The sequence below is a fragment of the Fulmarus glacialis genome, unplaced genomic scaffold, assembly GCF_000690835.1.
Source record: "Fulmarus glacialis isolate BGI_N327 unplaced genomic scaffold, ASM69083v1 scaffold43505, whole genome shotgun sequence".
NCBI lineage: Eukaryota > Metazoa > Chordata > Aves > Procellariiformes > Procellariidae > Fulmarus > Fulmarus glacialis.
Window position 1 is genome coordinate 7,081 of NW_009215919.1, and position 20,683 is coordinate 27,763.

The 20,683-nt window shown below is 37.7% G+C and overlaps 1 protein-coding gene across 4 annotated transcripts in view; it reads right to left on the reverse strand.

Moving 5' to 3' along the window:
• Positions 1 to 1,070: 1,070 nt before the first annotated feature.
• Positions 1,071 to 20,683, reverse strand: part of EYA4 (EYA transcriptional coactivator and phosphatase 4) — a 50,101-nt gene continuing 30,488 nt past the window's right edge. For 3 of the 4 annotated variants that reach the window (XM_009579094.1, XM_009579093.1, XM_009579092.1), the window contains 7 exons: positions 16,266 to 16,355; positions 9,947 to 10,005; positions 9,679 to 9,839; positions 7,134 to 7,248; positions 5,213 to 5,334; positions 2,777 to 2,877; positions 1,071 to 1,151 (listed from right to left, as the gene is read on the reverse strand). In XM_009579094.1, coding sequence (XP_009577389.1) covers positions 1,071 to 1,151; positions 2,777 to 2,877; positions 5,213 to 5,334; positions 7,134 to 7,248; positions 9,679 to 9,839; positions 9,947 to 10,005; positions 16,266 to 16,355 — 729 coding nt within the window. The remainder of the gene's footprint in view (positions 1,152 to 2,776; positions 2,878 to 5,212; positions 5,335 to 7,133; positions 7,249 to 9,678; positions 9,840 to 9,946; positions 10,006 to 16,265; positions 16,356 to 20,683) is intronic. The other variant, XM_009579095.1, reaches the window with a different exon arrangement.

Here is a 20,683-nt window from a genome sequence, read left to right on the forward strand (position 1 = left end):
TGCTGGGTGGGAATTTGTTCTTTTATACACAGCAGATGCACTCACTGTATGGCTTTCAGTGGACTAATTCATGAATATGGCTCTTAGTTCTTTTGTTGGAGAATCAAGAAATGATGCTGAAGGTGTTAAATGCTTTTTTTTAGCTTTCAAGGTAGCGGTCCCCAGTATCAACCTCCCAACATACTCTTAACTTTCCTCAACCAATCAGTGGAATTATTCAGAATCCAAATAAAAACACAAACTTTCCTTTATTATTTTTTCTTACTGCAACAAATACTTAAATGCTTTGGTGCAGCCCTGCTCTTTGATTTCTTTGAATTTCAAATTTGGTCATGTCAAAAATTATCACAAAGGTTTTTTTGTTTATCTACATAGTTTTTAACCAAAATTACATTATAACACACAAACACAGTCTTCTCTTTAAGGCACAACACATCATTATGCACATTCTGTTTGCCAAACTTATAAAAGAGACAATATTATATAACCCTCTCCCTCCCTCCCCCCCCCAAAAAGAAAGAAAAATTGCATCCACTTTCAAAATCAGCTGCTAATAAAGTCACAGTAAATTATTTTCATCAATAATTTACACAAATTACAGGTCTAGACAGGATTGTCATTATACAGTCTGAGTGCATTCCAATTCAGATTTTTTGGGTTAGGTAGGCTAAAGTCTGGTTCAAACCTCAGTGCTGAGAATATATCCCATTTTGAGGAATGTTGTTGAACACCACCTTGTCGGCTGAAAAACGCATGTTGGTGTTTTGCCAGTTCGAGTCCTTTGTTCACTCCTGTCAGGGCTCACTTGGTGTGTACCAGCAACCTCCACAGTTTTAATTCATTTAAAAACGTTGCATATATAAGACCATAGAGCTTCCTTACGTAGCACTAATGTTTTAACTCCATTCAGCAATCTGAATTCTTCAATTTGGAATTTTTAATTCCAAATATTTCTTCCCTTCTTAAGACAATTCATATGTGTAAAGCCAGAGGCATTGAATCACACATAAAAATTCAGTGTACTTGAAATATATAGATTAAAAAAAAGGATCGCCAACTTTAGAACACAGTTACAAATACTCTAGTTCCAGTGCTTGATGGAGAGCCAAGAGGTCCGAATGACTGGATATCCTCCAGAAAGGCATGTTGTGCTGTGTTTGTTAGAGGGGGGAAAAGGTCAGGAACGATGAACATTGCGACACAGAGCGGTATATGACACACGAGGCTAGTCAGATTACCACCATGTATTTTACACCACTGTGTTTCTGGATTGATTTTTGCTAGTAAAGTACTGACAAAAATCAGACCAAAATAGATCTGAGCTTAATAGTTCAACTGATGTTAAAATAATTAGATAATCTTTCTTAAAAGTTTCTTTGGAAAGAGCCCGTTATTTAGTAAGTGCTATTTGCTTGTTGTTAGCATGCAAACCCATACGAAGGAGCATTAATAGGAAATCCCTTTCTGCTCCACTTATTAGACTTTGCAAAATACTGAATGATCATTTAAAGGGCTATAAGACTTTCATTAAAAGAGGCTTCACACACAACACTTTCAAACAGAGTTGAATTACATTTTTCTCCATCTAGGGGGAAAAATTAAATCTCTTTGGATAAGAAAATAACAATTTCTGGTTTAAAAAAAGATAATTTGTGTTGCAGAAAGCATCAGTGTCTGTGAGAGATGCAGATATATGCACTATTATCCTTCAGCAATTCATCAGAATAGAAAAAAAATCATACTTTCATCTTGTGTTCAGATCTATTTGTAATGTGCTATATTCATCCACCTCTCTGAATTCTGTATCTATGCATGCAATATAGCCAACGTTAAGAAAAAAGCATGCCAAACTGGAAAGTACACAATCCAACCACCTTTGTTTAGCACAAACTATAAAAGACCCATCACCAGTACTGTACCTATATTAAGGAACCATTTGGAATGAGCATTTTGGTTATTTTCATTTTGTTTCCATTCCAGCTACAACACTAAAAGAACACTTTATTTTGCTACTCCTAGCACAACAATATTTACATCACTTGTCCTGTGCAGACATCGTGAGGCAAAAATTTACAACTTCTGCACACTTCCAAGGTTATACTGGGAAGTATGGTGCAAATTACTAATTTGATCTGTTTCTGAACACTGAAAACTTATCTGGTGAAATTTACACTTGAATTATTATCATGAGAAAACTGAGTATTTCTGAAGAAACAGTTCTTTTTTTGAAATACAGGTTTGTTGCACAATCTCTATGTTGTGTTCTTTTTCCTTTTGCAGATATGTCTTTCTTGAAGCAAATTGTATGTTCATCATATTTGCTCCAGTAAAGTACAGATCTTCATCTATGTTAGCAAAAAATTTGCACAGCCCTTTAGATGTTTTCCCACATTTTCTGTAACAATTCTCTTGAAACCTCCCTGATTTCACCATTTAAAGAAAACCACCACCCAACCATCATGCCATAGCCCTTTCTATCTCTTCTGTTTATCTTTAATTTGCTTGAAGCTAGTCAGACATCTTTGCTGCAATAATTTTTCATTTGTTTTAAAAATAATTTTGAATTTTTTTTCTTTCCAAACTGAAGTGGAGCAAATGCTAGAATCCAAATGGTTCATTTTACTCTAAGTTTTGATCTCATCATGCTCTTGTTTCCTTGCATCTGTGGACTGAAATTATTTGTCATTCTGTCATTGTGCAACACTGACAGAAATGCAAACAGAAAGGCTTGCATTAGTAGCTATGTATCACACCAACATTTCAGGAGACAGGTTACCTTTTTTGCTGCCTGTTCTTCTTCTACACCATCCCCAATTACAACATATACTACTTTTCTGCCAAACCTTTGCATTATTCGTTCAAAGCAACTTTCTTTTCCTGGAAGATAAATGAGATAAGAGTTCAGAGTGAAGTTACCTGATTAGCTGCATGTTCTTCATCTCGGCCATCTCCAATCACAACATAAGTTATGTTAGTGCCAAATCTGGACACTATACGCTCAAAACAGCTCTCTTTGCCTGAAAAACAATGCACTACTTATTCAAGCTATCAAGTGAGTTATGGTGAAGCCCTACAAAGGATTATTGCAGTGGTAAGACATTGTTGCTACTCCTTTTTAAAAGTTCCCAGCCTTGGGATTTAGAGCCAAAACTGGTGAGAAGCAATTAATTCCCTTAGTGACACTAAGCTATTCAGGTAAAACTAAATGTCTTTCTTAAGAGTTACAGGAAAGCCACTAAGATAAAGGAATTAGCAGCAGTGCAAAAATGAATAGGTCAGTGAATGAATAATTGAATTTAAATATTTCCCTAGTATTGTAGCAATATTTTTTCAAGGAAAGCAAAAATTTTAATTCTAATGTATCTGCAACAATGAGTGATGTAGCAATGGAAAAAGTGTTCAAAGAACAACGGACAAGCAAGATAGAATCAGTTCCTGGGAGAAATTCCGTGAAGCATTTGGGTTTTTTTGAGAAATGTGGAAGCAAGCACGCTAAGCCAGTAACAACAATAAACAGAATTGAAAGGGACCAAGCAAAGACATCTACTGATTTTCTCATTGTACTGGAGGTTCAGTTTTACCAACAAATGTTTGTGCTATCAATCCTAAAACTGTCCTAATATGATGATTTCACTGTTTCCACAGGTGATCTCCATATTTAATTAGCCCTTTCCATTAGGAAGTTTCCCTTTGACATGCGACCTACACATGCCCTATTGCAAAGAAATCATCGCCTATTGTCATACCTCCCATCAACGTAGAGAAAGATTATTTCTCTCCTCCCTGCGATAGCTTTTTACCCTGTTTGTTATTATGTCTATCCCTGCCCCAGGTTTTTCAGTCTCTTCTCACAAGCTCATGATTTCTAGATCTCCGATTCTTACTGCTCTCCTCTTGCTTTTTTTCAGCTGGCCCACAAAAAAGAGCTTATGATTAGGAAAAGCATTGTGTGTATTAACTGTTGAGTGAGGACCAGATTTCAGTGTGTGCAAGCAACAGCTGCAATTATAGTCCTGTGTTCAGCACAGCGCAGAGATCACTGAGATGAAAAGTAGAGAGAGATCTTGTACCCAACAGAGTTTTCTGTGCTCCTTACAGGGGTCTAACAGCGGCCACACCGTTCCTAGAAGGAATTCCTGGTGCAGAATTACTTCGACAGAGCCTCCAGAGACTGCTTCACTTCACCACCCCTTTCTGTGCTGTCGACACTATTTCTTAATGATCCTTCCTTTGGTCCGAGTGCAATCTCAGTGATTGAATCCAACTTGTACAGGCTGTGTGACAGATGACATTCATTCCAGAGGCTGCTCAGTACCATGTGGTATTTGGGATACTTCATGCCTTGACTTAAGTTTTTAAAGTTTTTGAGACATTTCTGTCCAGAGGACAGCTACAGCTAATTAAAGGATGACTGAGGTAATAGTTTTTCCTGACACTGTTAGAATATGCATTGTTTTTTCACTTGTGAAAATCATTTAGGAAATATATTGTAATGCTTTTGTCAACAAAGTGTCACACTCCATGTTATGTAAGGCATCATAGGTATAGAAATTAAGCATTCTTGAATTAATAATTGGTAAATCACAAAAGCTGCCAAAATTATCAGTCATTGTAGGCTGTGTCACATTTCACAGGAATGATAACTTTTCTTGGTTTACAAGAAAATTTTGGATGCAATTTCTGAAAACCATAAATTTCCAAACTGTAATACACAAGAGGTACAAAGTTATCAACAGAATAGGGAAGTGCTCTTGTGGCATCCATCAACACAGCTTCTGTTGGTAACAGTTGTCATTACCATCACTGATGTACTATGCTTCCAGAAAAAGCTTGTGAAGGGATGGCCTAGCTTACATAGAGCTTACATAGAGCTGAAGATCAGAGCAGAGACTATTTTAACAGAAGTTCTGCTTAGATTTGAATACAAAACCCACTTTTATTCATTCTTTTCTACACATTTTCTGTTTTCTGCACCATACTTAGGAGTTTCTGAGGCTTTTAATCAGTATGGGGACCTTTATTCCTTTAGGCATCATTGAAAATAAGCTGAATTTGGAATTTATCGACATAAACACATCTGAACATATGCAATGCCTAAATCTTATAACTAACACTGTAAGTGTCAGGGAAGTGGCTTGGAATCCATCCATTACTGGCAAAAAAATATTGGTATGCAGTGTAGTCAGAATGGATGAAAGAGTAATTTTCTTACCTATTTTGGTTGCACTGTAAATATTTTCAATAGGAAAAGCTCCTCCTAAGCTGTATAGCAGAACTTTTGCAAGTGCTGGGATAAGCTGGGTTGTTGTTACCAACACGTTTACACAGTTACTCCTAAAATGAGAGAAATAGTTTCAGTTTAAATAGTTTAAAACCATTACCCAAATGCTGATGAGGTGAACCAGCTGTGGAAAGCATATTCAGGATTCCTCAACATTTACTTTCACTCAGACAGCAGTGCTGCTCGGCACCATCACTTCCAGAAAAATGTACATAAAACTTCTGGCAATATCCTTTAAAAAAATACGCAGGCCTGATTTGTAGGAAATATTTCACACTGGTTTATAAAAAACAGGTCCTTGAAGACGGGTCCACTAAAATACAGACATTTAAGATCACCAACTATGTCTGAAAATAGGCATTCAAATGCTTTGAAAGCATTATTTTCATGCTGGCAATTAATTAGTAGCTACCAGCCAAATAAAAGAGTTAGGAGAATGTGAAAACATCATTTGTTACTCCTGTCTTGGGGGAAAATAAACAGCCAATATACATTTCTGCACAATGACATCACTTTCTTCATGTTTTAAGAGTAAGAATATTTCTGAGAAGAGGGAGAGATAAGAATAATCATGTTAATAAGCTAGCATCGAATGGTGAGGATGAAGACTTGAATGGAGAAGTTGTGCTAGCAGTTACACAACAGAAGACTCACAGCCAGGCTACTTTAGGCACTGACAGGCTGGAACATGAGCGTGACCATGGTGTGAACATGGAGCTGAGAGTAAATAGTTGTGATTTTTCCTCCTGGTTCTTCCACAAACTCCAAGCAAGACCTTAGGCTACTATTTCTGCCTTCATGTATCTCAATTTCCTGTCAGTAACATATAGGTAATGTTTAGCTGCCTCACGGGTAGCTTCTGAAGATTTATAGCTGTACAGTTCTTTGAAGACAAGACAAAAGACTTATTTAACAGTCCTGAGTAACTGATAACAGTTTTCCAGACTCATCCACCAATGCTCAACTGGCCTTCATTACCAAGTGTCTTTTTGAAGACTAGCAATTCGGAAAGAAATGCAGAGCTAAACACAATGACTTACACAAATTTTTTACTTTTTTTCTCTCGAGCTGCTTAAGATACTGTTAAATAAACAACAATTAAGAGATAAACATATTGCAAAAATTGTGACGTTTAAAATAAGTTTTTCACATCTTTCCAAGTTTGCTCCTTCCACTTGACACTGAGTCTTTTCCCAGACATGTTCAGAAGGCAAGATAGCTTACCATTGGCTTTTTTTTTTGGTTTAAAACCAGGATTTTTGAGGATTTCTGATGCAGTACATATTGCATGGCTGACTAAGCAGCAGCAGTGTTCACAGTTTTATTGTTTCAAAGGAACAATTTATTTTATGTCTCATTACTGGGAACCCAGACTTTTAACTCAGTTTAAACAGATTTTTGCTCTTCTGAAAACTTAGCTATATGCTTAAGCATACTGATTTGTCTGGAAGGACAGAAGGAAAATGATTTTGTGTTCTGGGATCTATACAGTATTTAGGTAGCACTGTGAATAGGCACAAACATTGAAGCACAGAACAGAGAGACGGGGAGTTCAGAAGATGCTGCCGGAAGATAATAAATTAAAGGCTGGCTCTGAATTCTACAATACCCTTTCAATGTACTCAGGGACATTTATCACATTTTAGAAGACACTTCCTACTATCTTTAGTAAATGCTGCAGTCACTGAAAATGAAATCACTTTCCATGGAATTTTTCCTATGTTGTATTCAAAAGTTGTATTAGACCTGTTCTGTTCTTTAAAGGCACTAATTTATCGTAACCTAAAATGTCAAAAAATAGCCAATACAAGTCCAAAACTAGAAAATTTTTACAGTAGACTCAAATACATACCTTGTGCTGATAATTGATAATGATTTAAGTGCATTTGTTAGCCAGGAGTCTGTCAGAGCTTCAATCTCTGCTCTTAATTGCAACCACGCATCTCTTTTAGCGGGACCCAGGAGTCCTTTTATGTAAAAAAGCAAGAAAAGAAAAAAAAAAACCAAATTAAATTCTGTATTAGCTGGAGAGTATAGATTTTATGGTCATTGTTTTTATTTTCAATTCCACTAGAACTTGAAAAAACATCAAAGAGAAAATCTATTGTCTTCAAGGCTCAGTAAATTGCTCTTTTTTATTTGCACTCCACTATATCAAGCAATGTCAGAGAGTATTGCAGATCCTCATAATTAGTCGTCTGATTTTTTTTCGTCTATTCAGACTACTTTACTACGTTTCAAAGTACACCCTTCAGAAATACACATTTTTTAAACCAACTCCTCACATACATCTTACTCTCTAATTATCAAAGGCAGTGACAAGGAGATCCATGCCATAGAGATGATAGGCAGAGACACTCATAAAAGAAGAGATTTTAGAATAAACTTGCCTTTGCAGTATCTGCATATGTTTAAAACTGCCCTTCTTATGACTCTGTATATAAGTGAACATCAGGTTACACATATGGAAATACATTTGTTTGCCGATGGCTTGCTCTTCATGTCCTGTAGTAGTTAGTAATGATAGCTCCTTTTATAGCATTTACAGCTGTACATCTTATGTTCTCATATCTCAGTTAATCCTTAAAAGCACCTTAAAATCTCCTTTTGGAGATCTGACCATGTGAAGGTCAGATTTTTAAAAGTAACCAGCCTATTCAATGTTGAGACATGAGTTCTTTGAATCCAAGCTATTTTAAGTTTAGATTTGGTCCTGGAAGAGCAGGGAAGCAGGTTTCATGACCTTTAGTACCCCTCCTCTCTTTCACACCCTATGTTCCCAAGAAGTGGTGATGAGTGTCTTAAGAAACCTGAAATGAAGCAACCTAAAAATACCTAGTTTGATCTAGCCTTCTGTTGCCTTCTAACAGCTATTTTGAAATAAATAGACACATATGTGATAAAAAGATTATTAAAAAAGCTAAGAAGTAGAGGATGAATGAAGGAACTTGCCCACTAAGGATGGAATATATTTCAGAAGCAGGATTTGTGGGAGAGAATAAAAACCTTAATACGATGCACCACATATCTGCACTCTGCCTTTGCAATAATTGTTCCTCTTAGTGTGTTTCCCTATGCTGTGCTCTTAGACTTAAGCTCTTACTAATGTTAAAGGTTTTATGAAATGCAACAGCTTTAGAATCTTAGATGCCTTAGGAGATGTAAGAAAACCCAGTAAATGTTTGGATAATACTGTTTCCAGTATTCTTAAGGTATAAAAACTCCATTCATGACACCAATGAAGGGCAAGGCAGGGCAAGTGAAAGCCAATCATTTACTATCAGCTTTTGCTCCTATTGCTTCATCCTGTGGCAAGGAAAGACTTTGAGCTTCTAAGAGGAAAGATATATTTCAGGTTTACATAGTTTAGGAAATGATTAAGGTAATGACTAATTCACTGTCCATATTAGTAGTACTGTTTCCCATTTTTGAAAGACTGCAGGAAGGGAACACCAAACTGTCTGGTTTTGCTGAAGGTGAGCTTTACTTGAGTTTCAGTTTTTGGTGAGTTTCAGGTTCCTTTGAAATAAATTTCAGATGAGTTGAAAAAGCCCATGCTATAGAATGGGAGAGTGTTCACTTGGACTCCTTCCTGGTTGGGTTATCCTCATCCTCAACTGTGGCTGTTAGCAACACTTGAAGACTTCTAAGTATTCCCTGTTCTCGCAGGCTCTTCTTGAGTGAGCCAGTTGACATACTCCCCTCCTCAGAAGAGGGCTGGCTGCCTCTGCAAGTCACACAGGACTTTCCAGGACAGATTCTTTCAGTTCTGCTGCTTGATTTTCTACAAGCCTGCTGGCACGGACATGAGTGAGTCCATGAATGAAAACAGTAACAGGAAAGCTCTCAGTCCAAACGAGACTCAGATTTCTTGCAACACGATTAACTGAGTAAGCTACAGAGTCAACAAAAGGGGCTAGTGGTATGGCAGTGCTAGAGTTTTCTTGCACCCACCAGTGAAAATAGACTAGCAGTTACCCAGCAGAGAATTTAGCAGACAGTATGTTGTTACCAACTAGATCATGAAAATGTAGGATGGAATAGGCCAGCCACAACCAGTTTGTGCTGTGGAAACCATACAACCTCTTTCCTAGAGTAACAGCATATTTGAGGTAGAGTAAGTGGCTCAACCAATTGGGAGCTGGGACTGAAGGAGGAAAATGGGCTCTGTGGAAGCTAAATGAAGCCTGCTCCGTTTCCCCATCTCTGGTTCTCCTGCACAACAGCACAATGTTGGCTCTGCCATTACAGTCAGTAGCTTTCAATAGCCCAAGGTCCAGTCACATCACTTTCCATCCACTCTGTGGCTTCCAAGGCACATTCCCTCGGGCGGGAGTCCATCGCCATGCAGTTTAACCTGTTCAGCATTCTAAATTGGTTTTGACAATTAAACTCACCTCCTATGTTGTTCTTGTAAGTATTATACAACTCTTTTACTCTTCTGTAACGGAAAGCCAGCTTCCTCATCCAGTCAACCCCTCCTCTTACACCTGTTGGCAGACAAAGGTTTGCACTACTTGCAGCTGCATGGAAGCCATCAGTTGCAAAACTGTAGGTACTGCAAACACCCAAAATACAGTAAAAATAAATACAATGTATTCCTGTAAATGCTCAATTTATTTAATCTTTGAATAAAAAAAAAAAGAAACGAATGCTCTATCTTACCTTAGGTCTTGTCCATTATCATCAGAAGAAACATCATCTATATGAACTTGATCACACTCCTGTTGAAGGAAAAAAAAAAAGATAAATTATCTGATAAGAGAGTATGCTCTCCATAAGCTTAGTACAGATGTTGAAGAAATGATCGGTGCAGGCCACTAAGTGCACCAGAAGATGGCAGCATATGTACACTTACAGCTTCCTATTACCACCAATTTCTTTAAAATAACACAACCTTCAACTCCTTCTACACTGTATAAATTATTAGTTAAAATAGGCCTTTAGAAAAGCGATATGTAATTTTAGTGTGATTTTAGATTAAAATTATTTTAATTGAAAAAACCCCAACAATTACAAGTCTCATTTATAGTCTCTCTAGCATACCAATATTCCAAAATCACCTAAACCTTATTTCTCCACTTCCTAAAAGCTAATGATGATGAATCTTCACAGGCATGTAATTTCTCTTAAGTCTCTAGGAGTTTGGATGCTTATCAGATTCTTTTCTTGATTTATCCAAATGGCTTTGGCTGGAAAATCACAGATAATCAAGCAGTCCTGGAGAATTTCATTATTTCGTGGTTTCGGAAGGGATGGAAGTAACTCCAGGGAACCAAGGTACCCTGGAAAACAGAACTCATCTCCAAGCTGGTTTTATAATTGGATAGCTATCAAATATCCCTTTCTGCACAGTGGTTATGGCAGAAAGATAGGAAAATGTGGGGAAAGCACAAATAAATAAATAATTCAAGCCACCATGCAACAGTAAATATGAACAGGCATCGTATAACTGTTTTCTGTAGTTACTAGAATTAACATCTTAACCCAAAGACACACCTGAAATTCAGCGTCCAGAGATTTTACTTTCCTGTATGTAAGTAATTTTTTAATATCTAAAATAGCTATGTTAACATAATCCTAATATAATTTATGAAAAAGTTGAAGGACGTATTTAAAAATTACTCCCCAACTAATGTTTTCAGATAATTTAATCTCATCACTAAGACAAAATGAGGCTGAGCTTTCAAAATGCACAGCTCTGTGCCTAAAATAAAAAGTCGTCTGAGTCATCTACTTCAAATAAAGTTGCTGACAAGCAGCACTTAATTCAGACCCTCTGTGACATGCAGGAGTACACAGTTCTAAGTTTCCAATCTGTCTCGTATCAGTGCTACATTGTCCAGATAAAGGATAAATCTGAACAGGGGAGTGATTTTCAAATGTGTATGCCACAAGTTCCTACTGTGAATTCCGGGAATTACCATTTCTTCTTTCTGTTTTGTTTGCTTTGCACTGAATGAAAACTTAACAGACTTCTACCCACATGAAGTAAGTTGCTAAAAAAAAAAATTAGCAACTTTTGTATAAAATAAATACATATAATTTTATTTTCAAATACATAATTTCATTGCATCGTACAAGCAATCATAATCTAAAATTTTCTGTCAAGACTAAAAGAATGAGTGGCCAAACTCTGCTCATCTGGCTTAATCCATTAAGACAGGCTTGAAAGAGCTGCATTCAAGGAACAGAAATGAAGCACTCTTCTCCCCACTGTAGAAATAAAATTTTTTTAGGAGATTATCTTGAGCTGTAGAATATTTTAAAGAAGCTGCTTTTGGATGTAAATAGCAGATGAAAAGAGAAAGAAAAGGGGAAGTAGCAGCTGAAATAAAAGATTCATTTCTTTATCCTTATTTATTATTTACACTCCAGAAAAAAAATGCAACTATACTGCACCCAGTGTAAGACAGGAACTTAAAAATCAGACAAAAAGCCCCACTGGGACAAATTCTAACTCTGTATTTTGCAATATCTGAGTAATATATGGCTTCCTAATCACCTTCACAGATCTCCCTGGAACTGGTCAAAGCGTAAGATAATTTAAAATGTTTAAAAATTAGTCCTGTGGATTTGAAGGTGTACTAATTAAATGGAGAGCACACAGAAGCCCTGATGGATAAGAAGGAGTGTCTGCTCCTGTTTGGGTTTTGTTAAGCCTTTCAGCCACATTGTTCCAGCCTTGAAAATTCCAGATAACTGTTCTGGAGGTAATTTCATTATTAAGTTAAATATGAGTGGGTGGCAAAGGCTGAGCTGTTTACTTTTAGTTTTTTATCTCACAGTTTGTTCATTGACTCCAGGAACAGGAGATGAGGGGAACATGCAGTTTTCTGATTCCTTCCCCCTTGACCCTGCAAGAAGGTTCTTAAGTTTCCAGCCACATAGAGGATCAAACCCAAGAACACTCTCCAGCCTCCTCGTTTTCCTCCTTCCTCGTCTCCTCTCAGATCTATGGCTCACCTCCTCACCATACTGGCAATACACATTTGCTGACCAACAACAAACTCATGTGCCCACCGCTCCTTGCTTCGTTTTACTTTGTTTTCTCGTTTACTTATCTACTTCAACTAAAATGTTTACATTTTACAAATTCACTTACATGGTGTGAAAAAACTTTCCAGAAAAAAAGAAAAACCAGGCAGTTTGAGCAGATTTGAGATAGTTCTCTACTTTTCCCAAAAGAAACAGGAAACTGGTGGCACAACACTAAGTCTGAGTTTGCTTGTAAAAGAGACCAAACAGTTGCAGGGAGGAAGGAAAGCAAGCAAGCTGTCTGTCACTTTAAATGTTAAGGTAAAATACTTTTCACATCAGCTACAGTACTGGCTACACTCAAGTTACAGTGGCTCACTGTCAGTACAAGGTCAAAACTAAGAAAGATAAAATATATTTCCTATTACTGAGAGTACAGGAAAGTAATCTAGGTACAATAACTGGCTTTTGCTTGAAGCAATACTAATTTAAATTATATCTGAGTGCAGTCAATTCTTTGCAGCAATTTTTAAAGCCTGAAAATTTGAGAGTACAGAATCAACAAATCATCCATAAAAATTATCCTCCTGGAATGGACAGTAATTTCATTATCCAGTAAAAACACTGACTCGCCACGCTGAACACAAAAATGTTATTGCTGAGAGGATATTCAGCACTATGCTTTCTCAGGCTATACAGAACACCCCTTTTTACGTATATGCTTCAGTCTCTCTTAAAACTAGTTTGACCTGCCTCCCAAATTCTGAGACTTACCTAAATCCTATTTTTTATTTCTCATTTCCATTTCTAATGAGAAAAAAACAATGACAAAATCTTATTTAAATTATGGTAGGATTATCACAAAAATGGAAATGTAATTCAGTTTGTTTGAAATAAATACTCTTTTTTCTTCATCATCGTGAGAGTGGAGGGGGATAATGGAGTTGGAAGATTCATGTCCAAATTCCTGCTTGCAATTTGTAGAAATTGGGGTTTTTTGCATGCATAGTATGCCCTACCAACATTTCTAAAAGCTGTCTTAAAATCAATACGGAGATAGGGAGAAAAACTTAATTTCATTCCTTACTGGTTGAGAACAGAATGCATTAGTCTGGATATTATTACAGAACTGAGTCCCATCTCTGAGCATTGTTTAGGCACATGAACTTTCTAGCGCACCAGACTCCTATTTTCATGGCAAAACACCAACTGCCCTCCCAAGCGATATTTCTCAAGCTAACTAAAATTTATACACTGAGAGTGAAATAGCTGGAGAACAGCCTAGCCTGAAATAAAAGTGCAGCTTGGCTGATTAGAACATCGGTTACTGGGTCAGCGGGGAATGTCTCAGCAGATCGGAATTTCTGCATCAGCAGTCATTGTAGTGAGACAGATTTGCATAGAGGAAGGAAAACTTTATTTTTGTATGTGATAGCTTTCAATAACTTGGTTATTATTACTAGACCTTGGTATGCGGTGTTTGCAACCAAGAAAGACAGGGAAAAAAGAGACCTTAGAGGATATAGTGACTGGAGTCAATATTATAGGAATATAGGTTCACTAGTACATTACAGTTGTCATGTCCGGAGCCACGAGGTTTATTGTGGGATGAAGATGAAAGCAAGACAGAAGGTATGGGACCTGATGGCTCAGCATTAAAAAAGTGAGATGATGAAAGGGTGAGTAATCTATCTAGTGAATAAAGGCCTATCTCACTTCCTCCAGTAAGAACTGAAGGTCTTGTGTCTTGATAGCCATGACAATCAACAGCTCAGCACTCACCTCCCCTCTCCTGGGGGAGGACAGAGAAAGAGAGATGGAGAGGGGGAGAGATGAGAGAGAGGCCCCAAGTCAGAATTGGGGAATTCTCAGAATTCATTACACATTCATTATGCAGATGCACTGTAATATTCAGCGCTGGTCATGTGCTCTGCAAACATATATAAACAGACAGATTTATTCATCTGCATATTAAAGGATCCCTCTATGTACTTTGTCACAGGGTGCCATGCAATTATATCTTAGTCACTAAGAAGACAGAAAATTTTTGGTCTTCCTCAATATGCCAGAATGTGTGCATACAGCTCATTTCAGAACAAGAAGTTTTGAATTTTGGTAATCTTATAAGAGATTATAAGATTGTAAGAAACAAAGATGAATTCTGGGCTAGAAAATACTTAATTGCATATAGAAATTGGTTTTAATCAAATCAAATTGATTGAGTTATGAGATTCTCCAAGAGAGTCCCCAAGTAGTATTTTTTGATTTATCTAAAACTGAAAAGTGTTTGGATACTGTTCAAACTCTGGAATGAGCTGGACTATGAATTTTTGGGCAGGATATTAAAACCACCCTATGAAGAATATACAAAATGTGATGATCCACCTATGGCAGCTGAACCTGAGATCGACAAAGAAAATAAATAATGAAAGAAAGGAATGAAGCTTCAATGGCCATAAGCAAGAATAAAGAGGTATGGAAAGTGGGCAAAGCTCCATTTTGCTGAACTCTTCCACTTGAACTCAGCACAAGACCGAAGAACTCTGGGCATATGCTACTGAATGGCTTAAAGTTCATTGGGTGCCCCATGAAATCTGAACACGCAGGGGTAAAGGTCTGCTAAAAAGAAATGTAAGCAATGCTTTGAAAAATTCATTTGGAATCTATCGCTGGTACGGGGCACCAGAAGGAGAACATTCACCGAATGCACTTGCATTGTCAAGCGATTACTCACTAGGACTGTGATAAAACACTGACTGGTGAAGGCATGTTCAGGGCTTTACTTTCTTATGTTTCTGCTGCTGGAAGGAGGAAGTGCAGCTCAGTTATAGGGTGAAGTAGATCCCCGTTTCTTGACTTAAAAAGAGCTAAGAATAAATGAGGTCTGCAAGGGACGACAAAGACAACTGCAGCCTGGTACCTTCTGCTTTTCTTATTGCCTACAGTCGACAAAGGAACAAAAGAAGTGCACACTAAAAAAATCAACATCCCAGTGAATGGAAAAATCTCACTTATCCTCATTTTTTCTGTTCACTCACCAGAGACCTTTTTGTGGCATTTTAAACAAAACCTCGAAGTCTTCCAGCTGCCATTAGTGGCAAAATAGCTGTCCACAGAAGGAACTCTGGGTTACACTCTGAGTACAGAACACAACTGATTTAGACTTGGGGAAGGTCTGTAAGGCCCATAGCTTAATTTAAGAACGGTTTTTCACCCCGTCTCTTGACACACATGGTTGTAAGACTGTCACTTTCCATGTTAACAGATCCAGACTCCCAGAGAGAAATGAAAAGTCTGTGAAGCCCAACTGATGGGCCTGCTTCCCAGACCACTGTCCCTGCAGCAGTCCATCTATGTGTTTCTGACAGGTGAGCGGTCCACAGTGGTCATCCCCTAGGAAAAGGTCTCTTCCTTTTCTGACCGGATGCCAAATTGCACACCCTGGGTACATCGTGACAAAACATGTGGTCGCCTGGTTACCTCGGGAAGAGACATCACTGATGAGTACATCTATCATAGTCCCAGCTCTCTGATGCTGTGGTCTTTGAGGTAGATGAAGAATATTCTACCTTTGAGCAAGAAAGCGGGGCCTGTGGCCAAAAGGCTACTCAGGTATGTGAAGAGAAGAACACAGTCTCTTGTGGTCAGATGATGGCACCCATTGAAAGCAAATACAGAGAACTTCAAGAGAAAGAATGGGAGGCACATATGTCCCCCTCCTGGAAATGACTGCAGACAGCTCTAAATCCATGGAAACTGAAAAGATGGCCATAGGACAAAGAAAGTACAGGGTAGTTTGCAGATTCCCTCTTTCACCCAGTTTCATGGAAGGACTCTGGTGCCACAGGAAGTCACTGCCACCTGGCTAACCTCTCTCTGATTAGAGTATGAGAAACCCAAAGTCTAGATAGGCAGAAAATGTCACACACAACAAACACTAATGCATAGCAAAACCACTATGTTAAAAACCCAGGCGTAATGGCGTTTATGTTCCTTTGATTCTTACCTCTAAATCATTAAAAAACAAATGTGTGTCAGCAAGATTAAAAATCATTTCTTCCATTCGCAGTCCAAGGGTCACTGCCATTGGTGGATCCTTGAAAAACAGAAAGCAAGGTTAAGTACTTAAATACCTTTAAGTTATATCAGAATTACTTTAAAAGCTGCTATATAGAAAGTGTTTTGAAAAATTAACACTGCAAAAAATTTCTCTAAAATCCTTCCAGTATTAAGCTATTTTAATATAATGCTACAAGAAGAGACTGCTGAACTTCTGTGGAACGTTTGGGGAGCTGGGGATGTTGAAACATCAAGGTCTTTGAAAGTCAAGGCATTTGTAACCTGGCTAAACTGACAGGGGAAAACCTGGTGGCCATATGTAAACCTGCATAAAGAAGGCTGTAAACAGGGAAGGAACTTCTCACAAAAGATATATGTAAGAAAACCAGTATTTATTATAATAAGGATACACAACATTTTTCATCCCTGAGCCTTTTATAAAAATATGTATCTTGACTGTCAATTTGTGGGCAGAAAAAAGCTGAGTCATGGAGCAGTAACTAATTTTTCTGACCCGATGCATTGAGTCAGCAGCAGAGGTAGGAACGAAATTACTCCATGTGACACCCAGTCCACTGCACAATTCCTCTCATCTCTTGGCTGTTCTTCCCAACTTTTGGGCACACAGAAGTTCTCACCAAGGTCATGCTAAACCGAACTAAGAAAGGTAGTCATCTCTGCCAAATGATTACTTTGTAAGCAATTATCCTACACTGTGATAGGAAGGTATGATTTAAGAGGCCTTTTCAATTTCCAATGTCTCTGCTTTATAAAAATACAAAAGGTAGGCTGAACCTATACCGTCTTCCCCAAATTGAGTTTCACTTTGGATAAATCATCACTGCCTTGCCTATGCTTAGGCCTATATCACTTATTTCCCACACTTTCTGCTGCTCCAGTACGTATCCTCAAACGCTGCGCTTGGTCCTTCTCTGTCTCAATATTTAACCTTCTTCCTTGCAGGCTCTCACTGATGGATTTCCAGGCTCTCCTTTATGATTTTATTTCAGGTATTCATTCAACAAAGTGCCTGTAAGTGATCTTCTAAGTGTTCTTCAGTACCCCTACAACCTATGGCACAATTCTTTAGGTGGTTCATAGGAATGGGAAAGCATATGTAAGTTCGTTTGTTTGCTACAGATCATCCCTTCATTTCTGATGAAATACAGGATTCCCGTCCCTGGATGAGATTCATTCAAAATGTTGCATCTGTTCGTAGGTCAGCTTTCACACTATCAAATCACTCTACCTCAGCAAGATACCACAGATCTACTGATCTGTAACAACAGTTTGCCTGAGAACATTTAGCATTCAGTAAATGTGAGATAATTAATTTAACTTTGCTAGGCTTGCTAGGAAAGAGGTTAAGCCAATTTGCATTACCTTACATTTGTTTTAGAATACGAATGCACACGGACAGTTCCTGATGCTTAGCTGACACCTGGTAACTAGTTTTATCATTGCCTTGATCATCTGCCTGAGTTTGTGGGTTCAGTTAACTTTTTTATGCTTAACGTACTGCAACGGACTTTTAAAATAGATGCGATCCTCTCCTCATTAAAATAAGAAAAAAATCTGTATTTCATCATTATTTAAACTCTGATTGACACTAGCAAGTTTTCAGAAATCCTTTCTTAAATACCTTGAGATTAAAAGTCTAAAAGTTTACCAGCATCTGGCAACAAAATCACACAAAACCTCATATGATCATTTGTTAGTATTAGGATCAAAGGCTTCCCAATCAGGATCAGACGTCCGCTACTCCAGGGCTTCGCAACGACAGAATAAAAGATGGCTTCTGCCCTCAAGCACTTAAAAACTAATGGTAAAATCTGAAACATAGACATATTTTGACCCTTGCTCATGAAAAAGTCAGACTTGAAGGGGAGAATAACGTACAAGAAATTGTAATGATCCAAAGTTAGACCCAATTCTCTGGCAGTGAAAGGAAATATTTTTCTGTTGACCCTTGACCTGGTCTAGACTACCTTTCAGAAGTAAAAACCAAATGCAGTGCTTTAGTAACATAACTTCATCCCCTACATCTTCTGCAGCCATGTTCACTGGATCTGAAAGTCACATGGCTGAAGGCAGCAGTAAGTGCAAAGGTCAGTTTTCCAAGGGAATGATTAAGGAACACACGTTAACAGATTTGCAAAAACTCATGTAAGATACTTAGAACACAAATCATCAAAATACTCTGGACTCATGAGATTCCTCATCAAGCCATAATGCTTTTATCAAAATGTCATCACATATAAACATTTGTTTCTCTCTCCTTTCTCTAGCGTTTTTTTCTGTGCACAGTAAATTATAAATTTTTCTTCCTAGATACAATATAATAAAGAGTATTTGCAATATGCTGCTTTACCTCAATCCTATGAACACTAAGGCATGTGCATAACTTTATGCACAGGTGGTAACTCATTATTATTTATGTGAGTTAAGTTATTCACTGGAATGCTTCCAAGACTGGAATCTCAGACTTTTGATTCTCAGACTCTTTCTTCCCTTTCCTGGGTAGAAGCAGACTTAAATGCGGAAATTTGCTATAACATATTCCATTATAATCCAATTTATTTTTACAGAAACTACCAACTACGTATCACAATTTCCTGCCTTGCCTAGTATAGTTGAAAGATGTAAATGTGACAAAGCTTTTATGATTTTCTTATTAGTAGTATTTTTGTAACCAACCATGCCTGACTTTATTACTGTTAAAATGAGATTTCCTATGTTCCTGTTTTGACAAAGGCATGTGTAGGATATTGCTAGGTACTATACGTAAAATAAAATAAAGCAAAGAGAATTCATTTCAGCTTAGCATGAAATCAGTCTGGGATTTCCCCGCTACAACTTCTGCTAAGAAGAGTCACTGGAATTGAATTCTCAAGACATGAACAATTCTTCCTTTAATAAATTGGCCAAAACTTGCACTGCAACTGTTTAACAAGAATTAAACATCACGTTCCAGCTCTTCCCATGTTAAGTTCATTCCTTCACATACAAAAATAGACAGAGAAAGCAAATTTGTCAGGGTCTTGTGGTTTTATAATGTTTGCACAATGTGGAGGAACATCCCAATCATCGTTTTACTGTCTTTCAACTTGAAGCAGAAGTTGCAGGCTGACTCAAGTGGCACAAAGAACTGAGTGTTGAAAAGAAAGCAAGAAACATGTGCAGCTGATACAGATTTGAGCACAGCAAATTGAGAAACTGAATAAAAGGCAGACTGAACTTCTGCCAAAATGGTATTTTGTGCTACTCTGCACAAGCATACACACAAGAGGAAACAATAATAAAAAAAAACCTGGAAGTTTTCCCCAGATAATTTGCAGAATAAAGAAGCACAATTCTTTGGCCCTCAGAGGCATGATTTTAGCCAGATATCATTAGCGTGCAAGAGTCAAGACCAGCTACAGCACTTCTATATACCAAAACACAAATTACTTTAGTTACGTTAGTATGAAGGCACTAAACTGGAGCCAGACTGTCTGTCTGTGGACTTCTGCACTAGACTGGTCCATCCACTGGAATGCCTCTTGGGAGACTAGGTAAAAATATCCTGGGAGGACCAATACTTAAATGTTTTGACCAAGAGGAAAGTGACTGGAATAAAGCCCCAAAAGCTCAGTGTCCATTAGTGGAAGAAAGCTATTTAATATTGTCTTGGAAGGTCAGGTTTCAGCACAAGACGTTCAACATAATTTAATTTCATGGAAAAAAATATAAACACACCAAACTCTTTTTTATAAAATCTCAGAAAACAAATAGATAAATAGACTGTCAGGCAGATTCATTGTGACAGGAATTTGTATGCATGAAGCCTTAAAAATAAGCAAGAAAACAAGCCAAATGTATGAATAATATTGTAAGAATAGATTTTCAATGGGTGGTTGACCTGAACAGACAACAAAGTGGAAATGCTTAATTTAAGTACCAATATTTTTAGCTTAAAGACACTTCCCTACATTATGTAGAAATCCCAGATTTAAGTTCAGCCCTCACTCTCTCATAGGGGACACTTGTTCCCAGGAGAGCTTCATGTGGGTGGCAATGGAGGAAGAGAATACATCTCTTCTTAATAACCGTATCTGGTGGCTGATGAGGGAAAACTCACGTACTCCATAGGGAGTTTCTGTCCCACGCTCTCTAGAAGGCGGTAGGAAAATGGACTCAGAGGTCTCAGACAACGAGGGAGTGAATGGAGAGGACAACTGGAGGTCATGAGAGATACACTATTAATACAGGCGGACAAAAGCGTATTTATGAGTGAATTTGGGAATGTCACCATGGGTGCTAATGGTGACAAAGTTTTTCTGCTTAATGACTGGACAAACAGAGAATGAGCAATAAAAAGCTTCT